The sequence below is a fragment of the Falco peregrinus genome, chromosome 7 (assembly GCF_023634155.1).
Source record: "Falco peregrinus isolate bFalPer1 chromosome 7, bFalPer1.pri, whole genome shotgun sequence".
NCBI lineage: Eukaryota > Metazoa > Chordata > Aves > Falconiformes > Falconidae > Falco > Falco peregrinus.
Window position 1 is genome coordinate 26,655,130 of NC_073727.1, and position 25,834 is coordinate 26,680,963.

Consider the following 25,834-nt stretch of genomic DNA (forward strand, 5'->3'; position numbering starts at 1 on the left):
CCCTGCTTACACACTGAATTGAAATTGCTGTACTGTATCTAATACCATGTGGAAGAACTAATTAGTTATTGATTTGGAACATCTGCAGCCAGTTTTCAGTACCAAGTATAAAAAGGTTTTTCAATCAATCGCCAGTTTGATTGAGAGACCGACTCTGGACTGAAGTCTGTGGTTGAAGATTTTCAGACACAATTTACAAACTTGCTGTCCAAAATAACAGTAAGTTAATTAATTGTGATACAGGATCAACTTGAAACCTCAAAAAACCCATAGTCAGTAATACATACACTTCCAATAACATAAACAGCCCAAACATTTCTGGAAAGTTTATTTTTTTGTTGGTTGTTTTCTTGTTTTTAAAGTGTGAAGACAAAAAGTTATATGCCATTAAAAAAAAAAAAAGGCCTGCCAAACCTCAAATGGATAAACCCCCTTTTTTATTTTGCGAAGGATTTTCCCTGTAATCTCCAAATGCTTTACAAGAATTAGATAAAAACTAAAAAAAGCAACCTCAGAACTATAGGCTGTAGCAGCTTAAACATACGTGCCCATGATAGCACTACTCATTCTTGAAGTTACTAATGCAGGTTAAAAGCTAGAAGGCATAGGGAAAGAAGGTTTGGGGTACATATAATTTTGAGTGGGGAAACACAGAAAAGTTGTTTTGGGAGGTAAAAGCCTTAAGAAAGCTGGTCTCAACATTTTTTTCTGAGGCAGAGCCACCACAGTAGGGACCATTACCAACTTCAGTCTAGAGACCCTTGGGTTTTAATGAGTCTATGAAGTTTTCAAATGAGTATGGTACTTTTAACAAGAACCTAAAATAAAGGAGGGTCACCCCACCTGGACTGCGTGAGCATTTCCCCCATGTTGGTCAAGGTATGAAACAGTGTTCTACCTGTACCAACCACTGCAGAGCTCAAAGTTGTGAAGGCCAAAAGTAGGTGCAATAATTAAGGTTGTGAAGATGAAGAAAGAGGAGTATTTCAGGAAAGTCAAAGCTGAGTCAAGGTTATATGAGTAATGTTAAAGAGGTGGCAAAAGGCAGATCAACAGATACAGGAATGTGGGTAGAGGAGCAGGAAGTTGGAAGCAAATGAAAGATTTGCGTCAACAAAGAAAACAGAGAAGAAGAGTTGTGAAGAAGGCTCTACGTGCCGAAAACAAAATCTGAAATAGTTCAGAACTAATTATAATATTTTTCCATTCAACAATTATGCCCTTTTTAAAAAATGAAAAACAACCTGCATAGACATGCAGTGACTGCTGTGAGACACCGCCAAATCCTGAGAAACATTCTGTGATTTATGCCAAAAACATGAGCATGTTAAAGTGTGGCAGGTCAAGCTGTCCTAATTTTCTTTTATTTTTTTAAACTACTCCAAACACATATTACACTTTCAAAGACAGACATGACTGTCCTTGCGGCAGCAAATGTGCCCCAATTTACTAGGAAAAATATCTGTGTTTTTAGTGCTCAAAGTTTATGATTTACCTCACTGTTGCTGTTACCAGTAAGTCCTTGGACAGTCTCACAAAACATCAAGTGCTTAAAATGCAAATACACTCCCTGTGGGAATTTTTTTTTTCTATTTTCAAACCCCATACATAAACTAGGAGCTCAACTCCTGTTCCTCAAAGCCAGATTATGACTTTTGAAAAGCCTACTGTGCAACGAAATGCCTTTGAGAAAACCCCTAGCCTTCAGAACATACTATAAGAGCATTCCTACTCCCAGTTACTCTGTCCCATGTTTTGTATATGCCATGCTCATCAGTTGAAATTCTCTTGGAACATTCTTTTTGAAAATAGTCACATTACAAACTTAGAACCAGGATGAAAGTCTAGGGGAGCTTTATTAGAGGCAATAATAGCTTTAATATAGATTTAATGGCTGTAATGTCCCTGCTATTAAAAATCCAAAAGCCATCAACTCATTTAACAACTTGAAATCTGATATTACCAAGATGAAAAGGGATACTTTACACTCCACCCACCCCACCCCAATTCTCAACACAAGTTTTTGCAAGACTGAAGTGGTTCTTGCATACTAAAGGCTAAACTAGACATGAACTGTAGGAGGACTGTACCCAAAAAGTTGAACTGTTCTACAAGCTCAACTTATGGGTACCAGTTGGGAAAAAACCCACAAACCATATAGTCATTATTCTATCAACATTGTAGTTACCAGCATCTTAATGAAATCATCCTCAGGAACAATGTAAGGCACTTGCATATTAACGTAGCAGCTGTCCAGTTTTAATGATGGTACATTAGGCAATTTTATCTCATTCTCATTAAGGAGTGAGATATCAAAGGACTATGTATTTTCTGCAGGATAAAAACATGCAGGTGAGCAGTTACTACAGAGCAACTAATGCACAGTAAATCCACACCCTAGACTGCCTTGCTGTAACTTGTTCATGAAGCCATACCCTCCACTTCAGTTTAAGTTTTTCAACTAAATTAAATTAAAACTACCTAAATACTGAAGAAGGGTTCCAAGTTGTGTGTACCAAGAAAAACAGCTGTACAGTTTCAAACGTTACTGCCTCTAGCAGTCCACGCTGCCTCTCCACTGGAGATAATCACCCAGACAGCAGACTGTTCCAGAGAACGAGCTCCTCTGCCATGGCCCTCCAGCCCACTTCAGCATCTCGGCAGGAATAAATATACCTTTGTTGAGGGCAAAAGTTAGCACTGGGACTGCAAGCTGGGACAGCCACAGCGGAGAAGCACACCCGCATCACTGGCTGCATGGTACCCAGCATCACCTCCAGTGTGGCAGAGGGCAGGGCGATCTGAGACAGCACCACCTCATCGCACTGGCACAGCTGAATTGAGGACAACTGTTTTCAGATCACCCAGAATAACCACGAAGAAGTTTAACACAATTTAGCTAATCTATTTCAACAGTTCGTACAGACTTTCCTGAGTGTTCCCATGTACACAACCCCACAGAAAGCGAGAGATAAGCATCTAGTTAATTTTTCCGATGAAGCAAAAAGAGAAGTCCTAAGTGAGCAGAACCGTGGGGAACAGCATTTCAGTAAACTACAGGTTATAAGGTATATATAACCCTATAGACAGGGATAAAATAAGCATCAAAATTTCCACACTGTAGGAGGAGAAATAGCTTGAAAATAAGATAACTAGAAAACCACTTAATTAACATTTTTTCAAACTTAAACACACCACTTGCAATATACACTCTGGTGTTTTTATGTTGCATAGAAAAAGATGGCTTTTAGGTCCTCTGAAAGGTTCACTGCTACTGCAAGCCCTTCCCAACCTACTACAGAAGCTGGCACCAAAGAAGAACAGCAGCTCCCCACCAGAGCACAGAGACACTCACAGAGAAATAGGTTTCTAAGTAAATCCTGCATCCTAGCAAACAACAGGAGTCAGCCAGCCATAGCATACGTATTTGCTGACAGTAAAATTAGGTAGAGGCTACTGCAAGATTATTATACTATCCAGACATCCAGAATTTCAAGCACACACGTTACCCAAAACCTAAATAGGTCTACAGTTCTTGGTTTTAACTATCAAGAATTCAAATTAATATTTACTTGATAAGCAATCAGTTTTAGGGTTGCAACTGGAATTCACATCCTGAATTTCAAGAAATAGAAACAACTTTAACATCCCTTTTAAGAGACTTAGTTTCAGCTGAGCTGGAAAACAGCTAATCATAAAGTTTAAGAGCCACAAAAACAATTTTCATGGTATTAGAAGTCAGTATCAGCTCATTAAAATGTAACCTACTGGAGTTTGCACTTACTTTGTAATTCTAACACTCATCATCCACATCTGTACATCAAAAGTAACTATATGAAAGGCAAATCAAAATAAAAATGTACAAGTGTGTTTCATTGATTAAAGAAAAATTTGGAACAGAAGATATTTGTGAAAAACCCACTCTTTGGCAACAATTACAGCATACGACAAAATGACTCAAGTAGCTGAAATTCCCCATTTCCAATGGGAACTTCAGGAATGCAAAACATTCTCCTCCGAATTATTTTCTTAGACTTGAGTTATATTTGAGAACACCAGCTACATAGAACATTACCATGCTAAGTTTTTGGATTTGGGCTCAATATTTAAGCAAGTGTAAACTCTTAGCACTACCTTATTTCTTTTTTATTACTATTTTGATTATTTTTTTTAGGCAAAACTCTTCAGAAAAAACAAATAAACAACTCAGAAGTGAGTAACAGAAATAAACTAATACAAAACCACCCAAAACTTAAATTCAAAGTTTATTATACCCCTAGGAACCAAAGCATCACAGAAATGGGCTAGTGGGGATGGGTGGGAGGGAGGGGTTGATTAAGAATGCAAAACCATAATCCCAATATAAAAAACATTTTTCAGATGCCATTAGCTTCTGAAATGGAATAAAAGCACTTCCACACTGGTTTTTTACTACTTTACAAAGTAGCATAGGAAAGTTACTGAACTGGTGGGGAACTGCTGCTACAAGGCACGGTCTGGAAACCAGAAGGCAATAGTGAGTTGTGCTCTAACACCACTGCGGTGCTGAACAGAGCAAAATGGGGGGTCCGCCAAAATGCCTGTTATATATTCACATGGGCTTTAGCTTCCAGAGGACAGGAAAATAAGAGAAACAACAGTTACAATCCTGTTAGCACAGAGGTTTGGTACACAGAGCATGGTATGTGTTTAAGACTAACTACTTGCACTATGACAAGCCTTTCTTGTCTCATTATCTTCGCTGCTTCACTGTTAATAGGCAAAAAATTATTATAAATAGTTTTACTAATAGTCCAGATATACTGAAGGTTTGTTCCTGTATTTATTAAAATATCTTGAAAATTTAATTCCAAGCTGGTTTTACAGGAAATTCAGAAAAAACAAGTATAAGACTTACCATGTTCAGTTTTGGGCCCCCCACTACAAGGAAGACACTGGGGTGCTGGAGCGTGTCCAGAGAAGGGCAACAAAATTGGTGAAGGGTCTAGTGAACAAGTCCTAAGAGAAGCGGCTGAGGGAACTGGGGTTGGAGAAAATGAGGGGACCTTGCCACTCTCTACAACTACCTGAAAGGTGGTTGTGAGGTGGGGGTAGGTCTCTCCTCCCAGATAAGAAGTGATAGGACAAGAGGAAACGGCCTCAAGTTACACCAGGGGAGGTTTAGGTAGGGTAGTAGGGAAATTTTCCTCACCAAAAGGGTTGTCAAGCATTGGAACAGGCTGCCCAGGGAAGTGGTTGAGCCACCATCCCTGAAGGTTTTTAAAAGACGCATAGGTGCGGTGCGTAGGGACATGGTATAGTGGTGGACTTGGCAGGGTTAGGTTAACGGTTGGACTCAGTGATCTTAAAGGTCTTTTCCAACCTAAACAATTCTATAACCCTCCCTAAAGATGAATTTGAAAACTTAATGCCCCATTTCTGAGAGAAACACTTGACATATTTGGTCATTTCACAGCCTGTATAAGGAATATCCTTAGACTTCTTTAACTGACATAACTGTGGTATTTGGTCTTACAGCTACTGTAAGGCCAATGATTTCTGAAGCACGAGCTACAACACAGAAAGGCCGGAGGCTGGAGGAGACAAAGAGGCCCCGAGATAAGCCATCAGTAAAACATCATCTGATAATCATTTTCTGCAGCACAGTCAGTTTGACAATGCTCACACATAACAAATCTGAGGAATAAACTAACATCCTTTGCTAGTCACTGCAGCTTCCTGCATCACTGATCAAAGATGCTTAATTTAAATGCAAGACAATCTGCAACGTTATTGCAATATTTAAGTAGAGCAATAATAACTACTGTATGCTTGCAACACAAGAGAAAGTACAACATGGCAAGCAACAAAGAACAAATGCAGTATTTTTTTTTCTTGATTATATGTTGTTATATTAGTTGTCTTCATTAACTTCTTTTAAGCTTCATTAATTTCTATTACTGCAATATGGACATGTCAACAATGTGCCAACCTTTGCTGCCTTATTTACAAGGGGCAGTGAGTCCAAACAAAAATAATCTGATAGACGCACTTGTTGCCAATCCTATAATCCAAGGGCACTTTCTCCAACAGAAAAAAGTGCCAAGTCTTTTTACAAAAGAAAAGCTTTTAAAAGCTTCTTCTAAGCTTTGCATTTTTCATTTAGAACGCAAAACCCAGTTTGCTCACTCCAAATGGTCAGTTGCACCAGTAAGCTAGATACATCATGTACTTACTAGAAACCATCATACAACAGATGGTATCTGAATTGGGGCTATCAGAAAAATTACATTTTCCTTCTGTTTTTTCTGTATCAGGAAAAGCCAAATAAACTCTAGAATTATTTCAATACTTTTGCTTCCTTCTTGCCCTTTTTCCACCTCAGGAAAAGAGATATGAAGCTTACAGGAGCCATGTCATCTGTTGACTTTAGCAGCAAAATGCAGCCAACAGAACATTAAATCAGTCCCTTTGTTTCTTCTGACTCACCTGAATTCATATCCAGTCAGGGTTTTATGGGTATAAGTTTGTTTCAGAACCTGAGGTAAAACATTTTTCTTCAACTATAATTATTTTTATTAGCAAAAATTAATCCACAAGCATCTTCTTAACACTCTTGCCACAAACCAAAAGGTATGCATTAGTCAGTCTTGGAAAAATTGCTGTTTCCATGTACTCAATAGAGGTAATACTCTGCCCACATCTCCATACACCTTTCTAAATCGTGAAGATTAGGTTTTACAACTGAGAGAGAAAAGCAAAGTTCTAAGCAATAAGAAATACACCAGTTTTAGTAGGTGTCCCTCAATATATGCTTAATATTTAAACGGGGAAGGGGTGGGGGGGAGAAAAGCATATGCTGATAAAATTCCCTTTGCTATGCAGCATGCAAAATTTCCAGTTCATTTACCTATCTAGAAGCATGTATCCATATAGATACACATCTAAGCACCCACATATTGCTGTTCCTCAGCCATAAATAAAAAAGTGTATCTTCTCTCTAACCAGATATAAAAGAGGAAAAATGTGTTAACCTTAAATTCAAATCACTTTCTAAAGTCGTCAGGGAGTCTAAAATCTCAAAATACATAGGTTTAGCTTGCATTTCCTTTCTTTTGGGAAACCTGCAAATTGAGTATGATCATTCATAAGGTTCTTTGACACTGTGGAAAGTCCCCCTTCACCCCAAAGAGATCATGCAGATGGAGTAATACAGCATTAAGAGGCCTGGACCCATACACAGCTAGAGAAGAATGCGAGTCAGGAGTGCATGTCTATACACATTTGTGCACCCTTCTCATACACACACACTCAATGACAGAGAATGGTGGGGATTACAATTACAGTGTTTTTAAAAAGTTTAAAGAAACTGGCAGACAGGTTGACTCATTATTTATTTATAGGAGGCATGTGCGTGCCCAAATGGGTGCAACAGGGCCAAGAAGCTTTTCAAGCCAGTGCAGAATTACTGACAGAAGGCAGGACCCAACAGTTCTTCATTCCTCCACAGCAGCTGCTTGTCAAGAGAGGGATGCATGAACCTACGTCTAAATTTACGTTCGATATCAGCACATAAAAATCCTTTTTTTAGAATTGCTGGTTAAAAGGGGAGTTTCCCACACTTGTCATTTTACATTTTATCTTTCAAACCCACAGTTCATTTCCTTAGCAGAATGCAAGTGGGACATTTAAAAAGCACTTCAGCTCTGCTGCTTTTTAGGTAACTTTCAAAATTATTTATTGGCCTAGAAAAATCATCTTGGGAGGGGCACAGGGAGGAAGAGGAGGGAGTAGTTGGATACTATAAACTAGTAATAATAAGCAAGCACCAAGACACTTTTTTCATTTCTCAAAGGCTTCAACATGAAAGCTGAAATAAAGAGTCAGTATCCACTTAAGAAAATTTTAAGAAATTTTCTGGTGTCTTCATACAACATGCAATTTATTTTAATTCATAGTCTTTGTTAATACTTCCAAGCTCATTAGAAGAAAAGAATCCAACAACAAAAACAACAGTTAACTACATAAACCACACATATCATATGTTTTCACTCAAAGATTTCAGAGCACATAGAACAGTAAGCTACTAATTTGACCCATAAATAGCTAACAGACTGAAAAACAAAGGCAAAGACAGGTTAAGTAAGTTGTGTAATGTGGCAGCAAAGTTCCAGAGCGTAGTCCAGGTACAGGTCCATGGTAAGAGACTGCAGATTTACATACTGGCTACAGGAGGATGACTCAGAATTTTGTTTTGGTTTTTTTTTTAATTAATCTCTAAACTAAAAGTCAACCAGTCAACTAAAAATCTGAAAACTGTTGAAACTTTATTGCATTTAATATAACTGAATTACTGAAAATTTATTAAAATGTTGGTATTCTATAGAAACATCATCACAGATCATTCAAAATACTAATCCCAGATAAATCAGTAATATTTTTAAAAAATCAGAAATTATCAGAGTTAGACAATGAAACACTAAGTTTAATCATTTCTGAATAGGTTGTGCCTTTGAGGGAGACAGAAGTTGCTGATTCCCACAGAAAGACATCTGCCTGGCCCCTTCGCTCTGGGCTTTCCCTTTCTGCTTTACTTCTGACAGCAGAAAACCCAGTCTTCAGATGGCTGCAGTTTCCAGACAGCCCTGAGACAGGACTACTGCGTTGCCCACTACACACTGGTCCACAGGAGATGCAGCGCTGCAGCACCAGAGAAGACAGCTTGCCCTGAGTGCAATTACGGCCAGCCAGAGCTAACAGCCATTACCACATGGGCAACTCTTGGCTCTACTACAGATTTACACTTGGGAAGATACCGGGTTTACTGTTACTGCAGCCACTGGATATTCAGGGGACCTGTTAAGAAGCCTGACTCTGGGAGCTCACATATCTCATCACCCTGAAGGCTGTCTTATAGACATTTGCTATATAAACAGACACACAGGGTCCAGATTATATCAGACCTCAGCTGTCTGCTATGTCCTTCCACCAAAAATGCCCAGATTAGCACTCCATAAATTCTGCGGGTGGTAGAAGTGCATGGACATTCCATAATCCACTCTGGGAAGAAACAAAAACTGATTAGCTTAAGCACACAATAAAAATAGCTTCTGCTAATACAGATGACATAGCAAAGCAAACTACGAAACACATACATGATCATCCCCTGCTTTAAGGAACAAGACAATGGTAATAAAAGAGCTGGAGATGGGAAACCAGTGGCAAAGTCTTCACCACATGTGGATTCTTCCTTCCTCCCCCACTTAGTGAAATTAGCCTGAGAAGGTTGATTTGAGAGAACAGGTGACACTTCACACATGGATATGGAACATCACTGGTTAGCCCGCTCGGCAGCTGAAGCATCAAGGAAAGGCCAGGTCAAGTAAGACTTGGGCCTGACTGGAATGATTAGGTGTCACATGAGGGGCATCACAAAAATCCTGAGAAAAGCAAGTCTTGGCTACCAGTGAGGAAAAGTGATGCATGGTATTGCAGGGCATGTACACAGAGATGGCTAAAAGACAGAACTGCAGGAAGACTTTTGTTGGCTCTTCTTGCTCTCTCCATCAGCTGTGTCTTCTGAAAAAAAAGAAGAATCCATCTTTGCTTCAGTTTCCCACTGAGATTCCTTTTACTTGTCTTTCTTCCCCATCATCTATATCCAGTATCTTAGTAATATAAGCCACAAATTCAAGTACTGTCTCCATTCTGTAGTCTTCAAAATACTAAATGTTTGCTGTCTTTCTTTTGCTGTCTTTCTTTTTTTTCTTTTGAAAAAAAAACAATCCTTAAGTTTTCACTATAACCACTTCCTTCACTGAATACCACCATAAGAGCTGTCCTGCAGTACACAAGGACCCTACGTCCAGAATTTGCTTCAGGATTCAGTCACTTGGTTGCAGAGGTCTGGCACACTACAACCTATTCCCTTCCACAGCCGAAGCAGGAAAAGTACCCTTTCCTGGCAACTGCTATTCACATTTGCTTTAAATGCCAAAGGTGTATTTATACTCACATCATAGACTGTAAACTGGAGAACCCAAGAAACAGGCTCGCCCTGCTTTCTGCCACTGGCAAAAACCTTAATTCAAACAACTGTAACTAGATTCTTCAAAAAACAACTCAAACCACCAAATCTTAGATTGCTTACGTTGAGAAATTTCAGGTGCTCGTTTTACTGGCCAAAAGCTAGGCACCAACAAATTTACAGGTATGAAAATGGTGAAGGAGGAGGACTACAGATCATATATTTAATACTGCCAGCAGAACAGGGCAATGTCACTGAAAATGGAAGTCTGCCCTTCCCTTATATCCCATCCTTGTCCACTTGGCTCCCATGCATGTATCCATCTTGCCTATACATCCACGTCACATAAGCATTTGTGTAATTGCATGCTGAACCAGATCAGGGAGATGAATTTGCATACAGATCAACCTTTTCTTCATGAGTCTCATTTTAACTCATGTTAGTTTGCCAATCCCCAGCTTGGAGGAGGAACACAGTGGAGCAGAGAGGAGCAGAAGTAGCATCCCTCCTTCTGTAGCAACAGTAAGTTATACATCCAAATCTGCCCAGAGAAACACCTCATCTAGACCTACCCTCTGTGTCACTTACACATGAAGACACCTAAATCTCTTTCTAAACAGAATAATACATATCAATTATTAGAGTGAAAAGGAATTTATTTAAATCTCTGCAATTTAAGACTCATGGACACCTTTTGTTCCATCAGAACATGTTAACTCTACCCTCTGTATTTAAGTCAAAACTGTGAGTTCTCAGGTGCGTCAAACATTGCATATTTTCACCTATATCACTGTTGCTCCATCTAGAAGAATTCTGCTGTAAACTAATCTCTTTAATTTGTAAAATGACACATAGTAAATTTAAACGTTCTAAATCTGTAGAGGGGTGATACAAGAGAAGCTGAGAAATTCTTATTCAACAAGTATTTAAAATTTCAATAAAACCACTTTAGGAACTTGGCTCATCTAAAAAGGTTAGTTTATATGACTATTGCAATGAGCAAGTTTCCAATTTCAGAATGCAGAAAGCAAGCATTTAACACAATCTTAGGAGGAAGGGAAAAAAAAACCCCAAACAACAAAACAAAACCAAAAGAAATCTACATTTTTCTGGTGAGTTTGATTTCCAACATTCATTTTTCAACCAGTAGCTTTAGTAACATTAAGCAGCATTCTACAGCAATGCTCAAGGACGTAAGTGGAATCTTAAATGAATTCCTCAATATGGTTTCTGTGCACTTAAAACATTCTCACAGATAATACCTCCCTCCAGGAAAATACATCTTATTATGAATAGAAATTGCTTTTATCAAGTTCTAAAGGAAATGGTCCCTGCCTGCTTTTGTCCTTAAGCAACTAGCATCAACTACAGAAGGGTTATCAGCACAAGAAAAAGTGCACAAATCCTTTCTATTGCTAGCATGAACACACACTGTGCACAGTGTATGGAAGATCTCCATTTTCAGACGTCTTTGCAAAGTAAGGCCTTTGCTGAACATTCCTGTAAAATCTAAGTAACTCACATTTGGGGAGGAGCGGACAAAGAAGATGCAGCATGTGGAGTGCAGTATTTCTGGGTATTATGTCTAACTCGTTATTGACTCAAGGTACGGAGCATAATTTTAGATCTCCTTCAAGTGACAGCCCACAGTTTATACAGAGCACTTTGAAAAACAAAAGCTTAGTACCAAAAGGTTCTTTAAAATCTATCTGTATTAACCTCTTGTTCACAATGAAATGCCCCAGCAACTAGCAAAGCCAGCAAAGTCTCCTTCCTTCTCACTCATGGCTTTCAGGAATGCTGCTGTGTGGGAAAGGCAAAATTATCGTTGCCTTTTTTTTTTTTTTTTAATGTTGCAATCCAACAACAAAATTCCACTCCAAATTGCTTGGTAGGAGAACAAATGTATGGATTTTCATAGACTTAAATCAACTCCAAGGTGTATAAACTGACACAATGCTACTTAAAGAAATCAAAACTTTAATGCTCCTGTCTCATATTCCGTACTGGTTTGCATCTTGCCATAAAGAAAGTTTCTGCTGAATATTTTTTAACTGACAGAAATTAACAGCTTAGCCAAAAAAAATATACCTAAAATGTCCTTAGCACCTTTCAGCTACCTTCAAGGTAAGGAAGCCAGTAACAAAATACCCCAATATTACAAGAAATTGAAAGATACACTACACTAAATCGTTTTCACATTTCTAGAAGTATGAGTGTGTATTTTTGTAATATATGTAATTTGCCTCAGTTAAGGCACTTTCCTAAATTTGGGCTTGGTTTTTTTCGAGAGTTTAATCTGACATAAGTCTTACATCAGAAGAGACTCACAGTAAACTTAAAAGTGTTGTACTGATTTAGAACCACAATTTAATTTAATCTTCTAAAACCACTTTCACTTTCATCTAAGAACTAAAAAAGGGCATCTTAACAATAAAATAACTTTATCTAACAGCAGACAATGCTGGAACAACCTGTTGAACTTTCTGTTCCACCACCTCCAGCCTCACACTTCTCTGCCAGCTCCTGCACACACATAAGCTCCCAGCGAGATCCGTCAGGGAGCTAATCCTGCAGAAAACAAGCTCTACAGGAGAAAAATGAATACTTTCTGTGATTTTAACTTCCTGAATGAGTTCACCATGAGTCAGGTGTCATCTGCTAGACCATTAAAATGGGTGGCAATGCCTAGTGGCAGTGAAGAGGGGAACGAGACTGTCTCCTTGTGGTAGAAACTATCCATTAGCTCAGCCCAAGGACATGTCGTGTATTGCAAGTCTGCAAGTTCACATCGTTCACCAGTTTTATTACTCTGTCATGCTTTTGCTGGCTACTGCTGTTCTTAAGAATAATTTAAGAGTAACAATTTTAAGGTATCTAAAAATACAGATCCACTGAGAACCAGTTTTTTTTCTAAAGGCACATTTGGTATTCTAGCTTCTTTAAACTCTTTAAGACAGTACCAAATTAAGATTTAAACACTATTTTTCAAATACTTCCAAGCAAGTAATCTCCCAAATACTTAACCTCCAATGTTTCTGTTTTTTCATTGCAACATTTGGTAAATAAATCCTAAAGGTCATTTCCATGGCTCAGGAGAATGTGACTAATATTATGATACATATTCCTGGAGAACCTTTTTTTTTTTTTTTTTTTTAAGAAAAAAAAAGAACGAAATAAGCATAACATGACTTTTATGGATGTCACCATCTTTGGTCTACATCCAAATGCATGCTAAAAATAGTAAGAACAGTTATATTAATACAGGAAAGTACAAGGTGTCTTAATGCAAAATTTGGTTTACATAGAACACAAGTTTTTCCAGAGATGTACATTAAAACAGCCAAGAGAAAAACACCACGCAAAGTGTTCCCTACCTTAAGATGACACTGAAGATTGTTATTTATGTATTATGCAAGCAACTGATCCCAGGTACTGTTCTTAGAAGCAAAAAATCACAGGTATGCGCATATGAATAAAAATTAGAGATATACAAGATTTTTGGTTAACTGAAAATTTAAATTGGTTACTTAATGATTACATTAACTCCTAAATTCAAGAGCAGACAGGACACACCCAGAATTACATGAGTTTGTTCTTAGTCCGTTCAAGAAAAAAGTAATTATTTGAAATACCTGAATTCTTCCAAAATCCACAATAGTTTTTAAAAAGGCAAAAGATTCTGAACAGACCTTTAAATCAGCAGTGTACCAAAGCAATTTTTTACATGGCTTTTCTCTCACTGAGGTATCCCAGAATCCATTAACTTAAATTTATTCGCATACCAAGAACACATTAAGACTTCACAAATTTCTGTTCTTCTCCCTTTTCAATTATGCCACCATCAGTCAAGCATTACTATTCCAGAGCCATGAAAAACAGTAGTCTTTTTTTTAACAGCAACCATCACCTCCCAAAGTTCCAAGAGAAAAGATGGAGACATTAGGCACCAGCTTTGCTGCAACTCATCAACAATAGATAAGATCATAGCAGCACTAGTCACACAAAACACCTGGTGCTGCAGGCTGGAAATAGCAAAACCAGCAAGAAAATTCTCTAGGGTATTCATTATTATCATCTTAGGTACCACCTTGTCTTTCCTATCAAGACATCAAGTTCACATATGGCATTTGAGCGTATATATATTTAATAGTTCCATGAACACATATGCTTCCCTTAAACATAGCTGAATATAGACTTTTCAGGTGTTCCTTTTCAAGCTGTATCTAATGACATCTCAGCTCTCTGCCAAAGCAACTGCTGTCTCCCTAGGAAAGTAGTAACTGTAGCATGAAAATCACAGTTGTACTTGCTTCCTGCTTTTTCTCATAGCTACTATTCCAAAGGCAAACATGCCCCACACTCATCTGCCCCCACCCCCAATCTGGAATTTAACAGAAAAACTGACAAAAAATACCAAGGAACAAGGTTAAAAAAAAAAAATCCATACCAAAACCTGAAACCCCATTTCTGGCCACTGTTATTAAGTATTATGACAAATTAAATACAATTTATTTTAGCAGATGTCTGTGATTTCTATTCCAGGCCCACCTTAGTTTATTCATATTTTTTAAGAAAACATTTGCTCTACATCCAGCAGTTAATTCAAGCCCCTATTTAATATTACAGACTCAAAACCAATCTATGTCTCAGAAAACTTAATCAGTGATTGTAAGGTACTGGACATACCTCCCTATTTTGACATACTGGGGCAACTACGAAATATAACCAAATAAAAGCCGTGGCTTTATGCAGAAGCTACACTACATTTCCTACCATACCTACTACTGATGTTGCAATAGCATAACTATTAGAAGAGATTTGGCATATTAACCAGCACATCGTTCATCTCAGGCCAAAAGGTCTAGTTACAATGCAAGTGGCAGCAAGCATTATATCCATATTAGCAGTATTCTTTTTGCAACCCTTGATAGCACTGCACTTCATGAGGAGTGGTGGGAAACTTTAAGGGGAAAAGGATAATAACTAAGACAAGGCAACTGGCTGCCCTTGTAATCTGCAGTCAACTTAAAGAGCCACTACAGGTCATGAGAAATTTCAAGATGACAACTCTTTCATAGTTCTCTTCCCACGGTCAGAAAAAATACCACATGGAAAAGAAATACTCCATGAAAAAACTACTCTTTCACAAGCTTTTATGGTAACTTGCACGTAAGCCAAACAATGTACAAGGGTATCAATCACTTTCCAACTTAAACGCCTTTTCAGAGTCATGCACGAACATAAGAATGTTCAACCAACATGTATCAGCTGGCTCATGCACTGTTTTCGGATATTGATATCTACAATGCTTTTACCGGATCTAGCATCATTGTCTGAGCTCAGATGACTCAGACATGAACAATGTGAAAACATAGCTTGTTTTCATGTTTAAAAAGCCTCCATTGGTCTCCTGCAACAATAACAGGAAGAACTGTACGGATCGATATGCAAGATTACCAATAGGGGTTTTTCTTCTCCTACCAACAACATGCACGTAAAACTTTCTTAACCAGGTAACAAGCAACACTTACCAGATCTCTGTGGAGCACCCAGTTTGCATGGAGGTAATGGATTCCATCAAGGATCTGGTAGAGTAGGGATTTAACCATTGATCTTGGCAACTGCATGGGCTTTTTATTTGCTTTTGAGGCACGGTGAAACTTGATAATATGCTAGAAACAAAACAAGTAGAATCATAAGCATGTTAGGTAAGTGGAAAGGTTTTTCTGTTGTGGTGTTTTTTGTTAAACTATTAACACTAAATAATGGAATGAAATACAAAAGTTCATTGAACTTCGCAATTAAAAGTAATAGTGATGTGCTCACAATTTCCTTGAATTGTTTTTGTTCTCTGAGTTGCTTTAAAAAACAACTGTCAAGCTTCTGTTAATATTTAAAGACTGGCTACTTACCTTGAGTAAGGTGTCTTAGACATTCTCCTCCCACCCTCCTCCCCATCTGAGATCCTCTTACCCTCAGCTGCTACAGCAGAAGCCCAAACCAGCAGTATCTACCAGAAAGACGACTGCACTCTATGCTTTCACACACCTTCACTCTTCCTCTCCAAAACCACCCAGGCCAGAGTGCCTGCAACTACTTTAGTGTTTCCCCCCTAAATTAGAATACCAGTAAAGAGAGTTTAAATAAATATTTAAATAAAGAAATGGGGCCACGGGAGCTAGGCTGGAGGTGAGCAAGCAAGACACAACTCCTGAAAACCTCACATCATCACATAAGGGTGAGATCATGTTCAAACACCTAAAAATGGTTATATTCTCGCTTCCAAGTTTTGGCTGCATACTTCACTGATGATGACAAGCTAGTGGCTCTTACATTACAGAAGTCAGTCAGCCCACTAGAGGACAAATACCACATAAAAACATGGAATGCAGAAAGGGACCCCAGCATTAGTCAATTGAAGGAATGAAAAAAAGATCATGAAAAGATTGCTGAGAGATCATGAAATATTCATAAACTAATTACTATTTATTATAAGATCAATGGGGGTTAGGTTTGGTTTTGCTACCCTGTACAAGAAATAAAGTGGGGTGAGGCCGTTCTACATTTTCAATCCTCAGACAAGGTGCCTTGCAAGACAAACACAATCTTAACATATTGCCATTCAGCAAACAACTAAATCCATTTATTCGCGGGGGGGGGTGGGGGGTGGGGGGGAGAAATCTTTTTGAGCACTATTCCAAGAAGCATCTCAAATTAGTTTTCAATTATGTGCTCTTTGGAGAGACAGAAATAATAAAGGCAGTTTGCATTTTTACTGAGAGCAATTCAAAATGCTAATCCGTAGAGTGACAAGACTACTAATTACCCAATTCTTTAAATAGGATTTGTTTAGTTCAAGATCATCTCCCTCTCCAGGTTAAAAAGGTAGCCAACGGCTGTGCTTTCATTAGACCTCTTCTCCCTCCACCACCACCCCCTGCCAAGTCTGTCACTACTGCTCCCAGTGAAAATGATAATGGATTAATGTTTCCTCATGGTAAGTGCTACCTCTGGCTGTCACCAATACTTAGCCACTGTCAAACTGTGCTTAGCAAAAGTGTAGACAATACAGTTTAAAGAGAAATTAAAAAAAAAAAAAAAGAAAACATCCCCAAAAAAATCAGAACAGCTGCTTGCTTACTCCAACAGCAATGTTCCCACGGAGCCTTTCACTACAACAGTGATGGCTGTATATTAAAAAACAGTGTAAAAGAAACCTACAGGATTATTGGTTTTTAATATACAAATGAGGATCAGTAAACAAAACAAACTCTTAGTACCTGATCCTTCTTCAGTACCTGATCCTTCGATCCTTAGTACCTGATATGAAAACTATAATGGAAAGCCTTAAGGGTTCAATTCCTTACCAAAGGTTTTTCTTGTCATGTGGCAAGATTCTGTGTCAAAACTTCAACTGGGAGTCCCTACTTTCCAGTACTACACAATGCTCACTGGATAATGACCTTCATGTGTAATTATGATCCGATTTTTAAAACAGTAATGATTCCATAAACTCCCAAATGATTGTCTTTATCAATACATGGTATGAAAAGATACAGGAGCACCAACAGGCCAAGGTCACGATACAAGCCCAGCCCAGCCCTTTTTCAAGGTGCATGTAATCACTAAAGGGGATTTCAATACCTGTTCAAAAACTGACCAGTATCCACACAAAACATTATTCCTTATAATAAAGGCATACAGAAAATGAAACCGAAATAGGGTCCCATGAGACAGCATGAGACACAACTTAGTATGGATGCATTGAGGAGGAACGCTCTGCCTCCGGCCCTGCCACAGCCCCTCTGGTGCCCTGGAGGAAGGGACTGCGACAGCACCAGGCTCGTACCATCTGATTTCTGCCCCTGCACTCTCATTTGTGGCTCCCTGGTTCCTTCCAACAGATTGGGAATCCTGCTGAAGGTTTTGTCCCATGAGAAACTAAAGATCCAAGCAGACATTTGAGGCAGCATGAGAATCTGCTTGGGAACAAGACACTAGCAATCAGGCAGCTACTAGTACGGCCGGGCCATCCACTAGACTGGCAAAGCAAAGCCCACACAAGGGTAGAGGAGAGGAAGGCTTTTTCCTGTGGTAATTCAAAGCAGCAGCATCCCTATTCCTTCCTCTTGTTCCACAGGAACCCTAAGGTGAACTTTTGAGGCAGATAATCTCCCCCCACACTGAGCTTTAGGTACGCAAGTTACCTCTAGACCAGAACTAGCGTAACAGTGCAATGCTAAGCTAAGTCACCCAGCCAGACTTGCCAGCTGAGGGCTCACCACCACACTTACCAAAGTGGGTGCACACTCCAAAAGATGTCAGAGCTTGCTCTTATCTGCCTCTGAAATACCACTTAGACACATTCTAAATCACCTTTCTCTGATGCTTGCTTGTCCCAGTCAGAAAGGCTAAGAGAGCAAGCTCCTTTCTTGAAAGAGTTATTGAATTGCTGAAGTGAATAAAAACTGATAGTTTTACTTTAAGCAAGAAATATCACGATTAGATAAAATTCAATTTCCTACAAAAGCAAAAAAAATAATTATTGTTGCCAACTTACTCTACAGAAGTTTATATCTATCAAATTGCAGCTATCACCCCATCACAGTTTAGATTAGAGAACTGAACAAAAATTAAACTCAAAACATACCGCAGGGACAAATATTACAGGGAACTGAAAAGCTGAATTGCCCCAAGCCACTGAAATGAATCCACAGTGCTTCTGACCAAGCCCTACTCAACAGTTTTGTAAAAAAAGTAGTTAATTAAATTTCTTGTATGCAACTAGCCATATGAAGAAAGACCAACACATAAACCCAGCACTAAACAGCAATTTTAATGGCAGTGTCCATCTAAGAAACAGAAGGGCAAGTAAATGCCATTGCTGAACTGCATCTCTTCTACTGGAGGCAGCAAAGCCCAAGCTTTTTCTTACTTCTTTCTATTTTCAGAAACAGATCTATATGGCCCAGCCACCGTTGTGGGAAAATATCCCTCAATTTTTTTTAAAAAAATAAGAGCATCAGAACAGAGTTAAATGAATGGCTATAATTTGACAAAAGTTTCGGACAGCAGGCGTATCAGGTGTACAGTAAGCTCCAAACCAAAGGATGTCATAACAATATAACGATGCTAAAAGATTTTTTTCACTTGAGCAATTCTGCAAACTTCAGCTATGGCAGGGAGATGCGCTCTCTTCGTTTAAGACTTAACAGTTTGAATCCAAGACCTCAGGTGTAGAAACGGGTGCAGGTACCAGCACAAACCAGGATGTTCTTTATGCATAACTGCACCATTCAAGTGGATGAGGCATTCTCCACTAGCTTCACCTCCTCAACAGTCCAAAAGCGCAGCCTCAAGTACATCATATAACAGCTGTAATCTTAGAACTAACAAAGGTATGGAATAATCTACAGAAATTATAGGAATTGTAACCTGCATTTCACATTCCCCAGGTGACTGCCCTAACCACTAGGCTTCAAAACCACACTCCTCCTTGCTCTCATTCAATAAATCTTTTTGTAGAATAGCACAGCATCAAGACTGTCCCATGAGCTATGAGTACAGATTTGAATCCTGACAGGTACAAAGGACATTCTGCATTTGTCACCAGGAACCAAAAGGTGTGCTCAGACACTACAGGTTCTAACCTTTAGGTACACTCAAGTTCTTTGCTGAAGCCTACCCCTAATGGATAATCACTAAGAACAAAACATGAGAACTTCCACAATCCGGTCACATCAGAGGCATGTTTGCAGCAAGACAACAAGCAGACAGAGGGTCAAACAGCTTCAGCATTTTCCACATCTTTTTTCACTGTCACTCCTCAAAGATAACTTAATTCCCATATTCTGGTAAGACCACAAAAGCTGGAAAATACCCAGACACATTCAGCAAAAGTTTCGGAAAGCCTTAATTGTCAGTGTGCACTGCCAGTTGCATGCTGCAGAACAGAAACCCATCCACAATTTCATTTTAATTAGTTCATCAGAACATTGCAGATGCAAACCCTCCCACTGATATATCTAAAATGCTTCAAAACAAAAGAACACATGACATATGAGGTAAATGAAGCTCCAGGCAACATTTAAATCTATTCAGCATAAGTAGCCAAGTTACTTTCCCTTTCTGCGCATCTGTATTTTCAGATTCCTAAATCTTAAAAACATGCTTCCACTGATTGGATTCCAAAAATGTTGTGAGTCAACTGGGTATTCACTTTTGAAAATAAAGATAAAGTGAAAATATTTCTATCACTTCTACATATTTTGTTTTAAATTTAAACAAGGCCTTGACTTTGTGGCAGTGGCTTTAAGTCTATACTCTAAATTAAATTAATACTTCACTGACCAACACTAAAGTGCACGTTTATTAACATTCTAGACAAGTAATGAAGCTTCCAGAGGCTTGCTATAATTTGCTGTTCGCAGTCTCTGGGACTACTGGTTTTATTTACTAACTGCTTATTCCCAATTATCAGCTTCAAAAAATGTAATAAAATTGAGAGGAGAAATGGATGAACTGGCTTATTTCAGTAAGACTATTTTAGCTTTTGCAAAGGCAAGACTATATAAATGATAAGTGATAAAGAAGTGCAAAAGAGCTAAGCATTTGGACAAAACATACAATGGTGACTCACTGAACTATGTTCAGTCTAGTAGTTCGTCTGTCTTCTACAGACTAGTGTGTTGAAATTAGTTTGAAAATTGGCTGATGAAAAACTAGACACATTTTCTAAATCCTCCACCATAAACCAACTAAACATAATGCATGACAACATACCGCAAACCCATTTAACTTGTTTTAAGAAAATCCCTGGTATTTACTCAGCAGTTAAATGAACATTTAAAAAAATCCTAATTTTAGCCTGATTCCAAAGAAGCCAAGTTGATGCAAACATACTCTCTCTGTGTTTGTGTCATCTCGTTCCCAATTCTAAGAATTGTTGTTCAGTATGACAGAGGTTAAAACAAACAAACAAACAAGACCTGGGAAGTTTTCATGGAAGAAAGAAGACAGCTAAAGGAGAGATTTTATGCACGTCTGACTAAATGAAGTTACAGTGTGAGCTCCCACCTCAACAGACATGAGATAATCCACAGACCTCAAGACACAACCCCCTAAGATACCTGACTAGTTTGAGTTCTACTGCTTAAGCCAATGCTTATTTCAAAATTACATGCATCTCCATCAAACTGAAATATGATGTCAACACAGATGCTTCTTCCCACTGAAGTTGTCTGTTCCAACAATTTAGCACAAACCCTTCGCTCTATCCAATCCCTAATACAGCCTTTGAGAATAAAACAGAATTACGTCAATGCGTCAGTAAAGTTACGTTTTAGTATTAAAGAGATAGAAGTTTAAAGACATGGAAGCTTGGATACACATTAAATCTGTGCCAAGGTCAAGAGGAAAATGCAGATTATATGACTTCAAGTCTCATTTTAAACATAGAATTATTTCCATCTTCTCTCCTCAGCAACCAATACCCAGCAATCAAAGTTAACTAATATTGTTGAGCATTAATGTTGCAAAGCACTTAAAAGTCTATGGAAGAATAAATCAAAATCTAAAGGTGGTAAAACAATCAACCATGCATTGTTTGCACAATTTTATTTTTTTTTTTTAAAGAAGCATAGACCCAACTAACCTGAGTAATATTTGCTGTTCCAAAAATAAATCACAGCTTCAGAAGCCTACCCTTAGGAGTCATTTCAGACACTAAGGTTTTAGACACTAAAAAAAAAATAAATGTTGTCAAGCATGTTATCACAATAAAATAAAATCAAAACAAAAGTGGATAAAAGTATTTCTACAGCAATCACCTAAGTTTCCAATTTTGGAATCATTACAGCAATCAATGCGACAGTCCTTCAGAAGGGGGGTGGGGGGGTGGGGGTGGTGTAAAACTTCACCTCAACATGCTCCCTTCTAAATGATGCCAGCACATGGCCATCATCAAGTATTTTCTCCAGAAAGTCATTAACCAAACTGCCTAATGAAAAATCCATTTCCAAGTGACAAGAGGTCAACAATTTAAGTAACAGTGAAAGAAGCATTGATACAGTAACATTTGCTAATGCCAACTCGCTTTAAATACCTAAGCTTTGAAACAAAGCAGACAACAGATTCAATGTAATTTTCTTAGGTTTTGCTGGGGTCTTTTTAGGTCTTCTACATCTTTCAGACCTAAATATGTCAAAATAACTCTAGATGATAATAAAAACATCAGAATTCAGCTACCCCTGAAACGCTCAGTATCCAGGCCATTCCATTCACAGTAATTCCTCACACGTCATGCTTTTGCACCCTTACCTCTGTCTTTGGGGTCTGTTCCTACCTGTTGTTTCCCCCATTTCTCACGCTTCATGGTACGGAAAATGAACTCACATAAAGTACCCTCTAACCCCCACAACCCCAGCAGAAAAAGCAAGTTTTGTGAGTGACAAGCGCATTCTCGGAACAGACAACTATCGATATCAACAAGAAATGGCGCTGCTCTCCACAAGATATCCAAGCATCACTTTGGTATCAAAAACACCCCATCCATTATATTTCAAAGGGATAAATCATGTCATAAAGACTTTCCATAACCATGGCCGATGATAAAAATTGGAATGTTAAAGCCATCAAAACCTATACCAGCCCACTCCCTTCTTCCCCAACAAATCTTACATGCCTCTGCCAGCTAGCAGAATCCTGTATCAGTAACTACACGCACAATAGAGGAGACAGAACAAAGAGTCACGCAGTGGAGCAGGACTGAATTAAAACAAAAACATATACATGACTGCAGCAAATCAAAAGAGAAAAAAATAAAACCACTACACTGAGAAAAGTATTTTCATCTATGTAAAAATATTTGTGATCAACTGCTGTCTGAATTATCCTCAAGATTTAGAACTAAACTGAAACCTAGTGGAAGAAAGAGTTATAATCGATTACACCATATTTGAGGAATACTTTCAAACTCAGATATATCAGAAAACATTCGTGTGATTATGCAAATGTGCAGTTTCGTTGCACAAATCAGTTTGCAAAACCCTCACAATTTCATTTAGCATATAAGAACATTATTCAAAATATTGTTTGCTGAAAATAAGTATATTTATATATATATTGAGAGAGTCAGCTAGTGTTACAAAATTTACAAGTAGAAAAAATATTTTTCTCCTTTCCATTATTTGATGATTATTTTTAGGTATACATGACCATGCTTATAATCTCTATCCTACACTTTTAAAGAGCACAATATACATAAGTAACAAGTATTTAATATAATACAAAGCCAGTCTGTGCATATATTTTCATTATCAATAATATTTTCAAGATTAATTTTATTTCATATTTCTCAGTAGTATTTACTGCTAAGCAGTTAGTTGTTAGAGGTCACCAGTTTTTAATAATAAGAGAGAAACATTCAACCAAACCTAAAAAATACCCATCATGGTTCAACTGGTCTTGGACAGTTAATGTATTATCACATTCAATATTACAAATCATAGTTAATAATTTACTTATTTATTAAGAACCCATTTATTAAGAACCAACAATGGTTTTTATGGCCATAAAACACATTCAAAACATTTTACTGTGATAAAAACGCCACTGTTTTTCAGAATGATATTTTAAAAAAAAAATAATCAGAAGCTTCTGATTTAAGTTACAACATAGATTTCCAGAAAAGGGGATCTTAAGGCTTTCAAGTTACATGTATATATTAAATGAGTCTGGAAACTAGCTCTGTACCATAGCTAAAAAAGTGGATACCCTATCAAATCAGCACATACAAAAAAAGAGTTACATAAACGTTGCTTAGGAACAAAACTCCTATTTAACAATATAGACACTATGGAATTGAAGACATTGAACATGTGCTTATCTGCAGTACCAAACCCAAAAATACATGCTTTAGAAAATATTTTCAATACTAAAAATAAGATGCTATAGAAGTATAGGAGAGCAGCTAGGAACAAAAAAAAGGTCTAAAGTATTATAACTCTTCAATGACTAAAAGTAACTACACTGACAACAAATAGAATTCACCTCCAGAGCAGATTTCAACTTTTCTAAAAGTCCAATGAAGTAACCATCATGCATTTAATATAAATTTGAATAATGTCTTCAAGTGCATGAGTTTTACATAGGAAGTCCTGCACAGCAGTACACAACTTAAGACTAAGGTAAAATAAGAACACACATTGAAGTTGAATAGCAAAGTAAGTTATTCCTTAGTGATAAAATAGCAAAAACCTATGGATTTAAAACAACCTTTTTTTTTAAAAAAAAAAAAGGTCAAAAATTAACAGAAAAATACACATATCAGTTGAAGGAATTACACTTTTTCTTGGAAAGATTTCATCCATGCATAGTTTTATAAGACTATGAAGTTTTAACTGTGTACTGGAAAAAGTAACTTTAAAATAGCATGAGTTCCACTCATGGACTTAAGAGTAACTCAGCTACGTGTTAACATAGTTACATTTTTGATCTTAACATACATTAATCAAGGCAGAAAACCTGAATACAATTTGGATTTAAAGCACTCACGACCTTATGAGTAGATATTGAAAAAGAAAAGTCCCTCACAGGAGACAGAACAAGAGAAGGCTGGTTCTGTGGCTATGAATATCTGAAGCTTAAAGTCTCAGACATCTAGAATATAAAGGTGTGACACCGAAGCAGGTTGCCAGGGATTTAGAAAGGATGTGGCCTGTAATGTATGAGATACTCAATACCATCTCTGGACAGACACATTTTTAACCTTCCATCAGATATTCCTTTTATACTGAGCTACAAGCTAATGAATCTTGCATTTACTTCATAGCATGAGCATATATAATGCGATGACAGTGTAGACAATACACTATAAATTAACATATGTGGCACATCCAACAGTCTAAGAACTTTACCAGTTGACAGACACTAACAGCCAAGAAAAATCATAAGGAAATCATCTGTGGATTACATTAAGAGTTATGGTAATTAAACCAAACAAGGGTTATAAATCAATTCATCAGAAGAATTCCTATACTCTTAGATATTCTTTGTTGTAACCTCATGAATGGCTTTGCATATTTTTGTATAATGCAACATGAGAGGTAATGAAGGAAAAATCTTTTATAGACTGTTTAAGTTTGTAGGCAAAGACAACATAGTAAGTTATCAGCAATACCTGTCAAAAGTAGTTCAAATTAGAATAGCTTTCTTCATCCCTTAGTAACGGTATCAACAGAAGTTACAGCAAATTATAAAGTATGGCGCTATCTATACTCACATTTCATATTTCAGCAGTCTAATCATTGGGAATTAAATACAAAGTTAAAAAAAAAGTTCTTGCTCACCATAAAAGAACTTTTTAATAAGCTTAATTGGCACCATCACTTTTCCTCATTAGAACAGGACAATCTTTTTTTTCCAGCATTACCAAATTAACAGTATAAGATAGCATCTAATATAGTTCATTCATCTCTTGCCAAATGTTTCCAGTACAGAAGCTGAAAAAATGTAATGATTTTAATTAATCTGATGTTTTGGAAGTGATGAGCATTTACTCTTCTCATTGCAGCCAGTAGGAGTTAATACAGTTGGGCAGCTTTGAACAGAAGGACGATACCCATACTTCAGACAAATTTTGGTAAGTAACTCTAAGGTACCTATATTTGAAACCATTGAAACTACCTCTCTCTAGTGATAGCACATCTACAATTCCAAAATTTAAATCCTTCTAAAGTGATACCCACAATGAATAGACTTTTTTTGCTTTTGTGTAGTGCTGGGGGAGCACAAGGTGCTAAGCAATAACAAAACGTGCCAATCCCC

The 25,834-nt window shown here is 37.6% G+C and overlaps 1 protein-coding gene across 2 annotated transcripts in view; it reads right to left on the reverse strand.

The window, feature by feature from the left end:
- Nucleotides 1-25,834, reverse strand: part of CDK19 (cyclin dependent kinase 19) — a 133,057-nt gene that overhangs the window by 54,277 nt on the left and 52,946 nt on the right. For both annotated transcript variants that reach the window (XM_055809932.1, XM_055809931.1), the window contains one exon: nucleotides 15,541-15,681. In XM_055809932.1, the coding sequence (XP_055665907.1) occupies nucleotides 15,541-15,636 (96 nt within the window). In that variant the 5' untranslated portion in view covers nucleotides 15,637-15,681. The remainder of the gene's footprint in view (nucleotides 1-15,540; nucleotides 15,682-25,834) is intronic.